The sequence below is a fragment of the Notechis scutatus genome, chromosome 4, assembly GCF_049901735.1.
Source record: "Notechis scutatus isolate UNSWTSFEM ecotype Mainland chromosome 4, rNotScu1.2, whole genome shotgun sequence".
Classification (NCBI taxonomy): domain Eukaryota; kingdom Metazoa; phylum Chordata; class Lepidosauria; order Squamata; family Elapidae; genus Notechis; species Notechis scutatus.
This window is the reverse complement of record NC_142012.1, coordinates 168,354,512-168,371,108: the sequence shown is the minus strand read 5'-3', so window position 1 is coordinate 168,371,108 and position 16,597 is coordinate 168,354,512. Positions and strand designations below refer to the sequence as shown.

The 16,597-nt window shown below is 50.9% G+C and overlaps 1 protein-coding gene across 4 annotated transcripts in view; it reads right to left on the bottom strand.

Moving 5' to 3' along the window:
* Window positions 1-16,597, bottom strand: part of CCDC50 (coiled-coil domain containing 50) — a 51,280-nt gene that overhangs the window by 26,339 nt on the left and 8,344 nt on the right. For 2 of the 4 annotated variants that reach the window (XM_087965635.1, XM_087965637.1), the window contains exons 2-6: window positions 12,714-12,776; window positions 11,099-11,228; window positions 7,039-7,129; window positions 5,323-5,440; window positions 1,236-1,952 (exon numbers count right to left, since the gene is read on the bottom strand). In XM_087965635.1, coding sequence (XP_087821761.1) covers window positions 1,236-1,952; window positions 5,323-5,440; window positions 7,039-7,129; window positions 11,099-11,228; window positions 12,714-12,776 — 1,119 coding nt within the window. The remainder of the gene's footprint in view (window positions 1-1,235; window positions 1,953-5,322; window positions 5,441-7,038; window positions 7,130-11,098; window positions 11,229-12,713; window positions 12,777-16,597) is intronic. The other 2 variants (XM_087965638.1, XM_087965639.1) reach the window with 1 other exon arrangement.

Here is a 16,597-nt window from a genome sequence, read left to right as displayed (position 1 = left end):
CTCTCCTCCTTCCTGCTCCTCCTCCTCCCCTTTCCCTTGCCTTCCTTCTCCTTCTCTTCTCCTTCCTCCTTCTCCCTTTCCCCTTCCTTCCTTCTCCTTCTCTTCTCCTCTCCTTCCTCCTCTCCTCTTTCCTCCTCTCCTCCTTCCTGCTCCTCCTCCTCCCCTTTCCCTTGCCTTCCTTCTCCTTCTCTTCTCCTTCCTCCTTCTCCCTTTCCCCTTCCTTCCTTCTCCTTCTCTTCTCCTCTCCTTCCTCCTCTCCTCTTTCCTCCTCTCCTCCTTCCTGCTCCTCCTCCTCCCCTTTCCCTTGCCTTCCTTCTCCTTCTCTTCTCCTTCCTCCTTCTCCCTTTCCCCTTCCTTCCTTCTCCTTCTCTTCTCCTCTCCTTCCTCCTCTCCTCTTTCCTCCTCTCCTCCTTCCTGATCCTCCTCCTCCCCTTTCCCTTGCCTTCCTTCTCCTTCTCTTCTCCTTCCTCCTTCTCCCTTTCCCCTTCCTTCCTTCTCCTTCTCCTCTCCTTCCTCCTCTCCTCTTTCCTCCTCCTCTCTTCCTCCTCTTCTTCTCCTTCCTGCTCCTCCTCCTCCTCTCTGTCAACCCCACTTCCTTCTAGCACTGATGACATTGCCTAGTTGGGTCATGAAACGCCTGTAAGAAAACTACCGAACTCCAGAGAGCACCAGTTGATCCCACAATTCACTGGGAACAGTACCGGAAGCTGCTTATGGGCCTGAAGGACCTGCTTTGGCTTCCAGACTCAGACTGACCCCCATTTCAGGTTGGAGGGAGGGGATAAAATAAAAAAAAAGACAGACTCCCAACAGCCCTTGTGGTGGAAACCCAGGGAACACCTATCACACCTGTAACAGAAGCAATTGTGCTGCTTAGAGCAGAGGTCTCCAAACTTGCCCCCTTTAAGACTTGTGGACTTCAACTCCCAGAATTCTCCAGCCAGCTATGCTGGCTGGAGAATTCTGGGAGTTGAAGTCCACAAGTCTTAAAGGGCCAAGTTTGGAGATCTCTGTGCTAGAGCAAATTTAAAGGCTGATATTGTGGAATGGAACAACAAAAAACACTGTACCCAACCTTCCTCCCCGACTGGCCATTTTAGTGGGTTCCTCCCTTCTTGGGAAGGTTTAGGATTCCTCCACTGGCAGCTGGCGCCCTTTTGGCCCCAAGGGAGGAAAAGGCGAAAGACTCAGAAGGGCCCCCAAATCCAGCCCAAAGACCCCCCCTCCCATATTACCTGGATTCCGGGGGCGCCTGGCTTCCCCACCCCTGCTGTGGGAGGTGGGGGAGGCCCGTGGCCCCCGGGGCTCCCTTTCTCCATCCTCCCTCCTGGGCCGGTTCCGGAGGGCAGCGTCCGAGTGGTGTGGATGGGCCGGGGGCCTCGGAGAACCGTGCTCCTCCGTCCGCCCACCACGGTCCGCATTGGGGGACGGGCTTCGGACGTACCATCGGTCCGCTGGCCTGTCTCGCCCGTCGGGCGTCGGACCCCGTTCCCCTTTCCCGCGGCGGCCGCGCCCGCTTCTCCACTCCTCTTCCCGGTCCGTAGGAGGAGGAGGGGGCGTCCTTGGGGGTCTCTCGTGGCTCCGAGGCCTCTTCGTATCCCTGGTCCCCCGACCGGCCCGCGGCGGTTCTGCATCCACAGCCAGCAGAAAGGGGCCCCGGGTTTTGTCCTGGCTCCTGTTGGGGCGACTGCGGGCTTTCTCGTGGGGTTCCTCTTCCTCCTCCTGCTCCACATCTGGGGGGCCCCTGGGATGGGGAGGCCTCTCGTGTCCGTCCTTCTTCCTCTCCCGCCGCTTCTCTCGCTCCTTCCTCCTCCTCGTTTCGGAGCCACTTTCCCAAGTCTCCAGGTCGAGACCTTCGGGAATCAGCGGGGGGCCCCTCCAAGCGGGGTCCCTGGTTTGGGGGGGCTGCCCATCTTTGGGCCCCGGTTCCCGGGGGGTCCCGGACAAGCGGTCTGGGCAACAAGGAAGCGGCAAGACAGACAACGGAGGTGAGTTAGTGACCCGGGTTAAGGGCAGGGATCAGGTTACACAGCAAAGGGGGCAGAGGAAGGGGGGAGAAAGCTTGGGGGCAGGGAAGGCGTGCAAAGCAGCAGCAAATTTCATGCAGCCCCCAAGCCCCTCCCCTTGAGAGCCAGCTCTCGGGTCACTTCAGCCCCATCCTGATCTCTGCAGCTGGAGAAGGACGAGTCTACCTGCCGATTATCCCCACCACATTCAAGGACTGGAACCAAAGGCTGCTCACTTTCAAATTATCCCACGCATGAGATTCCCCGGAGATTCCCCACGCATGAGATCCCAGCACAGGCCAAAAGGTTTGGCTTTCTTGCTCCAGAGATCAAAAAGCCACCTTGGTCCCCCCCAGTTCATACCTCTCCCAAAGGTGCTTTTCTTTTTTTTTTTTTTTCCCTTCCAAACGGCAACTGGACTTCCTTGGGGTTTTTTTTTTTTTTGCCTTTGAAAACTTTTTTGCTTCTCGTCCAAGAAGTTAGAACTGAGGAAGCTTCTCGGAGGAGAAGGGAAATGTTTTAAGGGGGAAAAAAAACCACACATAAAGCATCAAAGAAAGTCCAGTTGCCTTTTTAGAAAGAAGCACTTTGGGGACAACCTCGGATGACGGAGAATCTCCATTGACAAGCTGCGTTGTTGTGTATCGGGGGTCCCCAAACTTGGCCCCTTTTAAGACTTGTGGACTTCAAATCCCGGCTCTGCTGGCTGGAGAATTCTGGGAGTTGAAGTCCACAAGTCTTAAATGGGCCAAGTTTGGAGACCTCTGTTGTATATGGATTGAGGGGTTTGGGGGGGGGCCCTCTTCCCCCAATCGGCGTGTGGGCATGCACCAAGGGAAATTTGGCACCAAGTGTTAGCTTCGTAAATACCACCTTGGCAAGACCACCCAGAAGCAGCGACAGAATGCAAAGCCAGAACCAGTAAAGGAGAATATTTGCAGCTCGGGGTTGAGATGATGAGGGATACTTGTGGTCTCTGGGCTTGGTGGTTTGTGCGCGGACATTTCATTGCCGAACTAGGTAACGTGTTCAGTGCTAGAAGGGAGTGGGGTTTGGGAAGTGGAGAAAAGTGGGGTTTGCAGGGAGGAGGGGGAGAAGCAGAAGGAGAAGCAGAAGAGGAGGAGGAGGAGGAGAAAGGGAATGAGGAAGAGGAGATGAGGAGGGGGAGGAGGGGAAGCAGAAGAGGAGGAGAAAGGGATGAGGAAGAGGAGATAGAAAGGAGAAGGAGAAGTAGAGGAGGAGAAAGAGGAGATGGGGAGGAGGGGGGAAGCAGAAGAGAAGGAGGAAGAGAAACAGAAGAGGAGTAAGAGGAGGAGAAGCAGAAGAGGAGGAGGAGAAAGGGATGAGGAAGAGGAGATAGAAAGGAGGAGGAGGAGAAGCAGGAGGAGGAGGAGGAGAAAGGGATGAGGAAGAGGAGATAGGGAGGAGGAGGAGAAGCAGAAGAGGATGATGAGGAAGAGGAGATGGGGAGGAGGAAGAGGAGGGGGAAAGACTCCCTGAGTTGTTTCCTTGCAGATGTTTCGTGACCCAACTAGGTAACATCATCAGTGCACATTTTGGGGAGAAATGTAGCAAGAATAATATCTTAGCAGTTGATGTCAGCTTTGTAAAAAAAAAAGAGCAACTCCAAAGCTGTGAGAGTGTTAGTCATCCATTATTGCTTTTCCCAATATATTTATTTATCTGTTTGAAGGTAGAAAGTATTTCCTGGGAAGCTCTTAATATGTGTTGAGCTTATTTTCCTACAAATCTACTTTGTGTTTCATAAATACTTCCCCCACCCCCATTTTTAGCGCTGATGATGTTACCTAGCTGGGTCACGCGACGCCTGCAAGAAACCACCCGAGCTCAGAGAGCCCCCAGGGCCCCAATTGTCCCACCCAGCGCTACAAATCTTCTCCTTTTTTTGGTGGAAGTACCTAATCTGACGCTCAGGGCAGACAAGAGTCCAAGCGGAGGAAGGAGAGGAAACAGGCCACAGCTGCAGGGCAGGCACACCGCCACAACTCCAGCGGGAAAGGCGGAGGGAGTCAGGGACCGCCAGCCAGGTGAATGCTGGGATCGACTCTGCTACCTGCGCAGCGGGCCCAGGAGAGCCCGGCGGCAGGTGAGCTTCTGGCCGTTGGCACCGAAGCGCAAACCGGCGCCCTCCGTTTGGATTGGAAGGCCACGACCTGCCGTTTTTCCCGACACGCCCAAGACGAAGAAAAGCCCAGAATGTGTTGCACAGATGCACAGAGGAAGAAAACCACACCAAGCGAATTCCATCCCAGCTGGGGAAGTTCCTTTGATCATTCCTTTAAGGCTTTCCAAGAGGAGGAGGAGGAGGAGGAGGAGGAGAACAGCCAGTGCATAAATCACAATCCCAGAGATGATTTCCATTCTGCAGCAGCGATGAGGAGGAGGATCAAACCGAGGGCGGCTTTCGTGGAAGATCGGAAGGAAGCACGGAAGAACCTCGCACCCGGGTCTGTCCCAGTTGGCTTTGGCAGAGTTCATTCACGCCGAGCAGAGTCCAGCGTCCCTCTCGGGGGCCCCCCCGGGGAGATCCTAAGGCAGGGACTGTCCAACGTCAGCCATTTTGAAGACTTGTGGACTTCCACTCCCAGAATTCCCCAGCCAGCAGCTGCTTGAACTCAAAGGGGTCCCTTTCAGCCATAGGTTTCTATGATCGAGGGCAGAGGGGTGGACTGGAAGACCTCCAAGTTCCCCTTCCAGCTCTATGAGTGTACAATGTTGCACAGGGGGTGAACTTTACTAGTAGACCCCCAAGGTTCCTTCCAACCGTTACGTTTCTATGATCTCGGGCAGAGGGGTAGACTAGAAGACCTCTAAAACGCCTTCCAACTCTGTTACTTTGTAATTCTGAATCCTCTTTGGGCTCCTGGGTTGCAGTTTAAACCAGGGTCTCAGCCTTGCCCCTTTAAGACTTGTGGACTTCAATTCCCAGAATTCCTCAGCCAGCTTTGCTGGCTGAGGAATTCTGGGAGTTGAAGTCCACAAGTCTTAAAGGGGCCAAGGCTGAGACCCCTGGCTTAAAGAACCTCTGGACCCTTGGCAAGATCTGTGTGTGTGTGTGTGTGTGTGTGTGTGTTTGTGTCTTTGAGTCGCCTCAACCCCTGGCGTCCAGATGGACAAGCCCCTTCCCTTGACCCATTCGCCAGAAGCCCTTGCCTCCTTCCTTGGCTCGAGAGGGAAGGGCAGGCCCAGGGACCCCCTCCCATCTTAATCGCCACACCCAAATGGCTCCCCTTGCAGAGGTCAAAGGGCAGAAAGCAAGGGGTGGGGGGGGGGAGGAAGCAGCCCCTCCTCTCACCTCTGGTCTCCAGGGAGGGACCTTCCTCAGGAGCGGCCAAGCGCGAGGGGTCCGGCGGAGGCTTCTTCCTCCTCTTCTCCTCCTGGAGCTCCTTCTGCTGCAGAATCCACGCGATGTCCTGGAACGAAGCACACCATTTACCTGGGAATCCAGGTGTTTTGTCTTCCCGGGGGTTGGACTAGAAGACCTCTTAGGCCCCCTTCTGGCTCTGTTGTCCTGTCCTGGAGGTCTCCTCTCTAAAAGTGAGCCCTGGATTTACGACCCCAAGGGAGCCCCAAATGTAGGTCGATAAGTGAGTGAGCCTTGCTCCCTTTTACGACCTGTCTTGCCACCGTTGTTAAAACTGAACAATCACTGCCGTGGTTCAGGCCATTAAGTGAAGCCGGCTTCCCCGTTTTCTTTGCTCGTCCGAAGGACGCAAGAGGGGGAATGACGTGACCTCAGGACACTGCGTCGTAAGGACGAGTCAGTTGCCCAGGGTCTGAATTCGAATCACGTGACCCTGGGGAGGCTGCAACGGCCGTAAAGTGTGGAAAAACGGCACAGGCTTAGAACGGAACTCAAAGGCCAAAGAGGAATTCAGAATACTAACAAACTAACATGGGACGTATTGTATAACTGGATAAATCGTAGATGCAGAGACTAGTATTGAATAAGGAAAGAAGATTAAAAAAATAAAAATAAATGCAGAAAGATGGAAATCCATAAGAATAAACCATGTAAGAAATAGGATTAGGGGATTGCATGTGAATATAGTATGAAACACGCAAAATGAGAATTGTAACAGCGTATTATGGTCGAAACAAGTTGTCAGAATACATTCATGAAGTGGCAGAGACATGGTTAACAAAGGAAGCATGGCAACAGACCAGCCAATGGGAGCGGACAGCCTGGGTGGGTGTGGTTTGGCTCTGTGTGCTTGGCTGAGAATCGAAAGTGAAACTGACTTGCTTGCTTGCTGTTCCGAGCCCTCTGAGCTGCTGCTGGTGGTAGTGTTTTTGCTTATGTTACTTGGAAAGAATCTACAAATGGTATTGTAAACTTTACCATCTTGTTATGTTGATAAAGAAGTTAAAGATCCTGCTGAATCGGTCATCTGTGTGTTTTCTGGACTTGGATTTCTGCTGCAAACTCTTAACCTAAGTAAATAATAATTATAATCCTGATGCATAACACTATGGAGTCGAGAGAGATTATACTGTATGATAGTTTTAACTAGGATGTCTAACAGGATGAGAGAGAGAGAGAGAAAGGGACCTGATATAACTAGTACACAATGACGTATAGTATATAATATGTATATCAAGGAAAAATATACAATAAAAATATCTTTTTTTTAAAAAAGTGTGGGAAAACGGTCATAAGTTGCTTGTTTCAACGGTCACTAAATGAATGGTTGAAAAGTCGAGAACTAGCGGTGCACCTTTGCAGGCAAGTCTACTCTTCAAAGCTCAGGTGGGAAAAGTTGGGAGAGCTGTTGGTCAGGTCAGGGGTCTCCAACCTTGGCCGTGCTAAGCCTGGCGGACTTCAACTCCCAGAATTCCCCAGCCAGCATAGCTTAACTCTCTTGCAATCCCTTCCTCTGCACTCTCTCCTCTTTGGGGATAAGAGAAAAAAGAAACAGACACGGCTGGCTGGCTGGGGAATTCTGGGAGTTGGAAGTCCGCCAGGCTTAACGTGGCCAAGGTTGGAGACCCCCGCCCAGGTGAAGGTTACCTCATCATCCTCTTCCTGGCGTCGCAGCTCTTCGGCTTCGATGACCAGTTTGACCTGGATTTCCTGGGCGATCTCGCAGTCTTGCTGTTCTCTGAAAATTGCAGCAGAGGGTCTTTTGTGAGTTGGGTGGGTGGGAGACAGGGAGGACGCACCGAGCGGGGGACGGAAGACGAGGGAAACCGGGGGGGTGGGGGCTTCCGCCTTGGCTCAGAAGAAGCTCGACCAAGGCCTTCAAGACGAAAGAGACCGTTTGGGTGCGAGAATTGTGGGAGACAAGGGCTGTCCCAGAATTCCCCAGCCAGGCATGGAGGAGGAGGAGGAGGAAAAATAAGGGTTCTGATCAAGACTTGTCAAGACAGTAACAATCACACGCTTAATCCCCCAAAAAACCTCTTTTTATTTCAACGGCTGTGAATTATATGCTTTCACAGTCCCTAATGAGTCCCCAACAGTTTATGAATAGTCTCACAGAAGTCTGCCACAGTCCTTCGGGATAAGGCTGATAAGCACCCACCTTTATCTCCTTTGAAAAGCTGCCCACAACTAAATTGTCCATTCGCTGTACAAGGTCAAATGGAGCACAAAGTCAACACGGAGCTTCAGAGTTTAAACCGACCAGAGCGAACAAAGTTGCTTCCTGCAAAGGCTCCTGTCCCTTTGCTCCTCCTGTATGTCTTATGGGAGGGGCCAATCACCTCCCAGCCTTATTCCCGAGTCGCCCCTTTTGTCTCAGCTGTTCTCGCCTTCTGGCAGCTGTGTGCATATGTGCACTGGGAACAGGCTCCCCTTGTTCCTCTTCCTCGCTGCTGCCAGACTCCGGAGGCTCCAGAGGCAGCACCCCACTCCCAGATGGCCCCGGCCCCATCTCTGCATCGGATGCAGGACCCTCGTCCGAGTCCTCTCCAGACTCCCAAACTGGTCCCCGTTCTTCCCCACTGTCCGACTCTGCTGCCGGCTCTGCAGGCGGACCACAACAAATAGGGGAGTAGAAGATAGAAAAAGGGGGTGAGGAAGAGGAGAAGGAATTGTGGAAAAGAAGGAGAAAGAAATGGTGACAATGGTGGGAGGTGGAGGAAATGGACTGTGGGTGGGATTCAAAAAATTTTACGACCAGTTCTGTGGGCGTGGCTTGGTGGGCGTGGCAGGGGAAGAATCCTGCGAAATCCCCCTTCCCTCCCCACCCTACTGACCTGCTTTCCAGCTCCGTTCTCCTGTGCAGGGCAACCCAAGGAGACCCAGCCGATCAGCTGGGACTCGATGGGAGGCGGAGAAGAGATGGGGTTGGCGGGGCCGGTCAGAGGTGGGATTGGCCGGTTCTCCCAATGACTCAAAATTTCCGCTACTGGTTCTCCAGATCAGAACAGGCCGAATCCCACCTCTGACTGGGGTGTCCTTGGTGCTCTGAGAACTTTGTGGTTTTCCTGTAGACCTTTCATAACCCAACTAGGGGACTTCATCAGGGCTAGAAGGGAGGAGGGAGGGAAGGAAAGAAGGAAGGACAGAAGGAGGGAAGGAAAGGGGGAAGGGAGGGAGGGAGGAAGAGGAGGAACAACTGTGGTGTCCTTGGTGCTCTGAGAACTTTGTGGTTTTCCTGCAGACCTTTCATAACCCAACTAGGGGACTTCATCAGGGCTAGAAGGGAGGAGGGAGGGAGGGAGGGAGGGAAGAAGGAAAAGAAAGAAAGAAAAAGAGAAAGAGAAGAGACGGAGAAGAACCAACCCCCCCAAACACACACCTCCTTTCTCCCTAAATAGACCCAGAAGTCCACATCCACCACCTGCTCAGCCAACTTTGTATGAGGAGGGAAGCTTGGAATGTCTAGACTGCATCCCTTAATGCAGGGGTCTCCAACCTTGGCAAGTTTAAGCCTGGAGGACTTCAATTCCCAGAATTCCCCAGCCAGCAAAGCTGGCTGGGGAATCTGGGAGTTGAAGTCCTCCAGGCTTAAACTTGCCAAGGTGGAGACCCCTGCCTTAATGCATTCAGGCCCGGACTAAGAGTGATGTCAGCGGCTGTTATGAAACATGAGCTGTTTCTTTGATCTCCTTCCACTCCTTTTCATGCCCTCCAGCTAGGAAGCTGGGACGCACCTCAAAGACGAGAAGCAAACCTCCGTGGCTTCAACCTGGCCTGTTCAGAAGCAGCAAGCCAAGGTTTTCCTAAATAGGCCAGGTACTCACCAGAGTCCTGCTTGCATGTGTGTGTGTGTGTGTTACATACATGGCCCATGCAGCTGGTCATCTGGAAGCCACTCTTGCACACTTCCATCCACCCCAAACACTTGAGGCTTTCAAAGAGATTGGACGTCCATTTGTCAGAAACGGTGTAGCGTCTCCTGCTTGGGGGGGGGGGTTGGACTAGATGACCTACAAGGTCCCTTCCAACTCTGATTATCAGTTCTGTTATTTATCGCCCGGCCTGGCCTTCTACGACTGCTTGCCTGCCTTTTCTGCACTTCTTCCCAGTTCTTCCTTACATCCTTTTCCAACGCTCACAACTGCACCCTGGTGTTTACATTTCTCTCCCCCCAAAAAAAGGCATTATGACATTTCCAAAACATGGAATTTGCCCCCTCCCCCCCTTTTTTTTTAAAGGGCCGCCAGACACGGCCTGGATCCTTTCATGCCACACGATGACTTCGTTGGATTTATTTTACTGTTCGGTTTATATCCCGTCTTAAACTTGGTTCACGCTTGAAACGGGGCTCAAATGACACGATGTGACACGACGTTCATTATATTCATAATTCTAGCTGACCAGGGTGGGATTCAACCGATGTTACTGGTGGTTCGGTGATGATGTTTTGCGCACGCAGGCGCTAGAGCGCGTACGTGTGTAATAGACCTAAAGCTGTGCCGCGCGGACGGCTGGTAAGTGCTGTGCGCAGGTGCGCAGCGTTTGAAAAGCCTCTTTTTTCCTGCTTTTTCAAACCTCAGCTGTGCCGTGCCAAGCGGCTGAGGTTGAAAAAAAACAGGAAATAAAAGGACAGGTAAGAGCCCAGGTGGGCGGGTGGGCCAAACAGCAGCCAACACAGAACTGGTTCTGCGTCTCCTCCTCTTCAGAGCTACCGGCTCTATAGAACCGGGCAGAACCGGTTAGCATCCAAACCCTGCAGCCGGCCCACCGACCTCTTTTTCTAGCCCCATGCACGGAATTAAAAGATGAGGGCCCCCAGCGTGCAGGGCCTCGCGTTGGCTTCGACCAGGGGTCCCCAAAATTGGGACTAGCACTGATGATGTTCGTGAAACGTCTGCAAGAAAACCCCCAAGCTCAGAGGGCAGGAAGGAGCCCACAGTCGTCCTCCCCGCCCTCCTCCTCCTCCTCCTCAACCCCTCTCCTTTCTAGCACTGATGATGTTGCCTAGCTGGCTCATGAAACGTCTGCGGGAAAACAAGCCAGCTCAGAGTGCAGCAGGGACCCCGTCGGCATTCCAGAAAAACCTCCATTGCAACAGGTAACTCCAAACCGCACATCGTCTCCAAAGTTCTGTTTTATTTGGATAGAAAACTGGCCCATCTGGGAAATCCTGAATCTGAAAGTTGCGGGTTTCCTTGCAATAAGTAAAAAAAAAAAAAACTACAAATCCACCCCCTGCACCCCTCACTTTATCACATGCCCCAATCACCATCCGCCCCAACTTGAGACGTCCTCTCACCCAGGTGCAGAAACAACATGACCTTGACTTGGAAGAAGAATGCTATTATGTCTAACCACATCCCCTCCAAGAAATCCCCCCTCCCTTTTTCCCAGGCGTGGAAGCGTCTGGTGCTAATAGAGAGTGGTGCACACACACACACACCCCCCACAACACCAGCTTGAAAGGGGTCGGTGTTACTCAAACGGCCCCCTGGTATAAGTCCGAGGCCTCCAAACTTGGCCACTTTATCGCTGGCTGAGGAATTCTGGGAGTTGAAGCCCCCTTCAAAGTCTTCAAAGTTTGACGTTGCGGCTGGAGGGGATTTTTCACGTCACAAGAAAAGGGGGGTCCCAGCCAGCCGTGGGGCCGGCCCCGTTGCTCCGTGGCCCCTCCCCTCAAAACCCCTCCCCCCCCCCAACTCACAAGTTCTTGTGCTGCTCCTGCAGGTGAGCCCGGCCCTTCCGGTCCTCTTCCTCCTGCAACTGTTTGGCCATTTGCAGGTCATGTTTGACCAGGCGGTTACGCTGGACGTTGGTGGCCAAGTGGTGCTCGACTGGAAGGAGACACAAAGCGGGCAATGAAAGGGCTAAACAGGCAGCGATCAGGATGCCGTCCTTCCTCCTCCTCCTCCTCCTGAGAATGTTCCCTGCTTGGGTCATGAAACGCCTGGAAGAAAAGCACCAGGGACCCCCCAGTCCTCTTCCTCCTCCACCCTTCTGCTACTGATAATGTCCCCTAGCTGGGTCATGAAATATCTGGAAGAAAATCAACGAGCTCAGGGGACCCCACACCCTCCGCCTCCTCTCTACGAACCTCTCTCCCTTCTAGCATGGATGTTGATACCTAGTTGGGTAAGGAAACATCTGCAAGAAAATCACCAAACTCAGGGGGGAGCAAGGACCCCATAGTCCTTCCTCCTCTTCTTCTTCTTCCTCCTCCTCCTCTTCACAAACCCCCCTCCCTTCTAGCACAGATGATGTCTCCTAGTTGGGTCATGAAACGCCTAGAAGAAAAGCACCCAGCTCAGACAGCCCCAGGGACCCCACAGTCCTCCTCCTCCTCTCCTCCTCCTCCTCCTCCTCCTCCTCTCTCTCCTCCTCCTCCTCTCTCTCCTCCTCCTCCTCCTCCTCTCTATGAAACCCTTTCCCTTCTAGCATGGATGTTGATACCTAGTTGGGTAAGGAAACATCTGCAATAAAATCACCAAGCTCAGAGAGCATCAAGCCCTCCCTCTCAGTCCCTCCTCTTCCTCCTCCTCCTCCTCCTCCTCTCCCTGCTCCTCAAAACCAGAAGTAAATTCCAGATTTTCATTAAAAGAAAAAAAAAAAACCATCACAAAATGTGATCCCATGACCGTGGGATGCTGCAAACAGCCGTAAATGCAGTCCTGTGAGTACATGGGAAGTTGTGTGTGTGTGTGTGTGTGTGTTGGTGTGTCATCCTAGGAATTCAAGAACTGGGTTGTACATACCTCTGGGGAGGTCCATTACAATTTTAAATAGTTGCTAAGTGAGCAGTTGTAACTTGAGCACTTCCTGTACCTAATTTTTCCTACAGTTTGCAATTTTTGTATGTGTGTGTGTGTGTGTGTGTGTGTGTGTGTGTATGGTATTTAGCTTTGTTCGGGTATTTTCCCACATCTTTATAGTTGTGCTTTTAAAGTTATAGCGACGTTGCTATAACTTTAAAAGCACAACTATGAAGACATGGGAAAATACCCGAACAAAGCTAAATACCATACATATAAATATCCACGAAAACATAACATATATATATATGCATATACATATACATACACCACACACACACACACACACACACACGTATGTTCTAATTAATTCTGTAAGCTGCTTCAGATGGACTGATACATACCGTACATCTCAATAAAGAGACAGAAATGCCAGGAGCCTCCCAGTTGGATTAAAAATTGGAATAAAAATCCAACCAAGCAGAACCGAAGCAAGAGAAGAATAGCAAAAAAACGCGCCATGCGTGAAGAAGGAGAGAAACCAGCAGGGCTTCCTCGGGTGCAACTTACTTTCCTGTTCCTGCAGGCTGTGGGCCAACGTGTGATCCTCCCGCACAGCAAAATCTCGACACACTAGGGAGAAAAAGGAGGGGGGGAAAAAACAGGTTTGTTTCCTCCAGGAAGGCTGTGCAAAATCCCACACCAAGCTTCTTGCATGCTAACCAGACGCCCAAAATGTCCCCCACCCCAAAATTATCTCTCCAGATGCATCTCGAGGCTTCTTCACAAGCGCAACGTGGAGGCAAAGAGAGACCACAACAGACACAACCGGTGGGAGTGTAGAGCCGGTTGTGTGTGTGCCAGGGACAGTGGGAGCGTGCAAATCTTGCACCAAAGGCCCCCACCGAGGAGATGGTGAAACCGGCAACGTCTGCAGGAAAACTTCAAAGGGGTTTCATTCTCCAGGCTGGCAAGAATCGCTTCAATTCAGAGAGAAGTGATAAAAAATTAAAAAAAAACTGACTTTTATCCTGAATTTACCACTAGGGAGTCCCTCCACCAGAAGGAAAGAGGTGGGGAGACCACCCCCTCCTGCCGGGAAGATGGACTCCCAAGACTTCCAAGGCCAGACAAGAAGCAACAGATGGAAACGCACCAAGGAGAGAGAACCAACCTGGAATTTAGCAGAAAATTTCTGAAAGTGAAGACAGGGAACCGGTGGAAACTGCTTCAGATGTAGCTGCTCCATCACTGGAGGTTTTTTTTGGGGGGGGGAGGCTGGATGGCCCCTTGTTTGAGATGGTACAGGGTCTCCTGCTTGAGCAGGGGGTTGGACTAGAAGACCTCTAAGGTCCCTTCCAAGCCTAGGATTCTATGGTTTTGGATGGGAGGGAGGAAAAATATGAAGGGAGGAATTAGGTAGAAGAAAACAGGAATGAAGGAGGAATTGGGGGAAGAAAATGTAAGGAAGGAAGGCTGAAAAGAAGAGAACAAGGAAGGAAGGAAGGAAGGAAGGAAGGAAGGAAGGAAGGAAGGAAGGAAGGAAGGAAGGAAAGAAGGAAGGAAGGAAGGAAGGAAGGAAGGAAGGAAGGAAGGAAGGAAGGAAGGAAGGAAGGAAGGGCAATAGATGGAAACTAATCAAGGAGAGAAGCAAACTTGGAATTTAGGAGAAACTTCCGGAAAGTGAAGACAATCCACCAAGGGGAGCAGCTTCCCTCCAGACCTTGTGGGCAGCTCCATCACTGGAGGTTTTTAAGAAGAGACCGGACAGACACGTCTGAAACGGTATGGGCCAAGGTCTCCCTGCTCGAGAAGAGGGTTGGACTAGAAGACCTCCAAGGTCCCTTCCAATGCTGGTATTCTGTTATTCAAGCCAACTGGGTTCAGGAACAGTTCGCCCAGTAGAACAGCTTGCCCCCAGAAGTGGTGGCCGCTCCATCACTGGAGGTGTTCAAGGAAAGGCCACTTGTCTGAAATGGTCTGGGGTCTCCTGCTTGGGCAGGGGGGGTTGGACTAGATGACCTACAGCTCCCTTCCAACACTGTTAAATCCCAAGTGGCTCTGGGTTCTCAGCTGTTCTGCGGGGGTTGGGGGAAAGCCAAGCAAGGAAAGGAGACTGCCAGCTGGCCCTCTTCTCCCCCCACACACACATACAGACTGCCCCCCCACTCTTAGAAGACGCCTCCACCCAAAGTTCCCAAAAGTTCGAGCCAAACCAACCGCAGCCGCCAACCCAGAGTCAGCCAAGAATGAATCAAACAGCTGCGGCCCCATTTACAAATAGCTTAATTGACCTTTCTCCAGAAGTGGGGGTGGGGGGGGAGGGGGGAGATTGCTCTGAAGGATCAGCTTGGATTGGCTGGAGCTGGTTGTCCTGGAGATTAGCCCCCCTTCCTGGCCCCCTCTTTGGCTGGAGGGGAAAGGGTGGGGGGAGGCTTTGCTTGATAACAGATGCAGCGTCTCTTTCTTCACAAAGCCACAGGCGGTGGGGAGGGGGATAAGGGGCATAAAAAGGGGGGGGTCCCCCAGCTCCCGGCCTCAATGCAGCAACTACCTCAGGAAAACCTCTCTGCAAATTCCTCCCCCCAGGAGAAGAGAGCACCCCCATTCCACCAGGCAGGCAACAACCCCATGGATTCAAAGGAAAACCTGGCTAAATCTTAGCCGGAGTTCCACCACCGAACACCCCCACCCCCGCCACCAATTTAGGGACCCCTAAAAGCAACCCAGGGAATGCGAGAGGCTTTTGAGAAGGAACCCCCCCAAAATCTACAGGTGGCCCTCAGCTCATTATGGTTTGTTTAGAATAGAATAGAATGAATAGAATAGAATTAGAATAGAAAATAGAAAAGAAAATAGAACAGAAAATGAATAGAATAGAATGAGAGAATAGAAAATAGCATAGCATAGAATGGAATAGAAAATAGAATAGAATAGAATAGAAAATAGAATAATGAATGGAATTGGAATAGAATAGAACAGAATAGAAAACAACATAATTAGAAAGAATAGAATAGAAAATAGAATAGAAAATAGAATAGAAAATGAATAGAATAGAATAGAATAGAAAATAGAATAGAATAGAAAATAGAATAGAATAATGAATGGAATTGGAATAGAATAGAACAGAACAGAAAACAACATAATTAGAAAGAATAGAATAGAAAATAGAATAGAAAATGAATAGAATAGAATAGAATAGAATAGAAAATAGAATAGAATAGAAAATAGAATAGAATAATGAATAGAATTGGAATAGAATAGAACAGAATAGAAAACAACATAATTAGAAAGAATAGAATAGAAAATAGAATAGAAAATGAATAGAATAGAATAGAATAGAATAGAAAATGAATAGAATAGAATAGAAAATAGAATAGAATAGAATAGAATAGAATAGAGAATAGAATAGAGAATAGAATAGAATAGAATTTTTTATTGGCCAAGTGTGATTGGACACACAAGGAATTTGTCTTTGGTGCAAATGCTCTCAGTGTCCATGAAGAAAAAATAAAATACATTCATCAAGAATCCTAAGACACAACACTGAATCATTGTCATAGGATGCTAAATAAGCAATCAAATCATTCTAGGGAACACAGGAAACAATATAAATGGTAAAGATACAAGCAACATGGTTATAGTCAGATGTGGGGAGAGACAGGGTTAGTTACAACATAACTGAAAAGAGTGACTTACGACCACTTTTCACACTTATGACGGTTGCAGCCCCCCCCCCCCCAGGGTCACGGGATCCAAAACCCAGAGGTTCAGCCACTGGCATGGACTTATGGGAAACAGCTGCAGGCAGTCCTTGACTGACAACAATTCATTTAGTGACCAGCCAGAGTTGCAACGGCCTTGGGAAAAGTGACACATGACCCTGCTTCACACTTACAACCATTGCGGCATCCCCATGGTCACTTGATCCCCTCTTTGCGACCTTCTGACTGGCCAAGCCAGTCAGGGGGAAGCCGGATTCACTTCACAATGGTGCAACTCACTTAACAACCACAGTGATTCATTTAACGGCGGTAGCCAAAAAGGTTGCAAAATGGGGCGTGACTCACTTAGCAAGGGTCTCACATAGCAACAGAACGGTTGGGGCTCCGTTGTGGTCAAAATCGATATGAGCTCTGTTGCTGAGGGCTTGAATTTGTGGCCGCAGGGAAGCTGCGACGGTCGTTAAGTGCGAAAAAGGGTGGCGACTCCCTTCTTTCCCTGCTTTATACTTCAAACGGTCATTAAAAGGTCGTAAGCCGAGGACCACAGGAACAGGGTAGAACCGTTGCATTCCCGCTGTTGCCAGTCCCGGGAAACCGGAGGCGGGCAGGCAGGGAGGGGAGCTGGTGAACTTTGGCTGGGTGTGGCAGCCCTGGGCTGGCCTGGAGGAAACCGAGGAGATGAAGGGAAGGAAGCAGCTGGAGGAGGAGGAGGAGGAGGAGGAGGAGGAG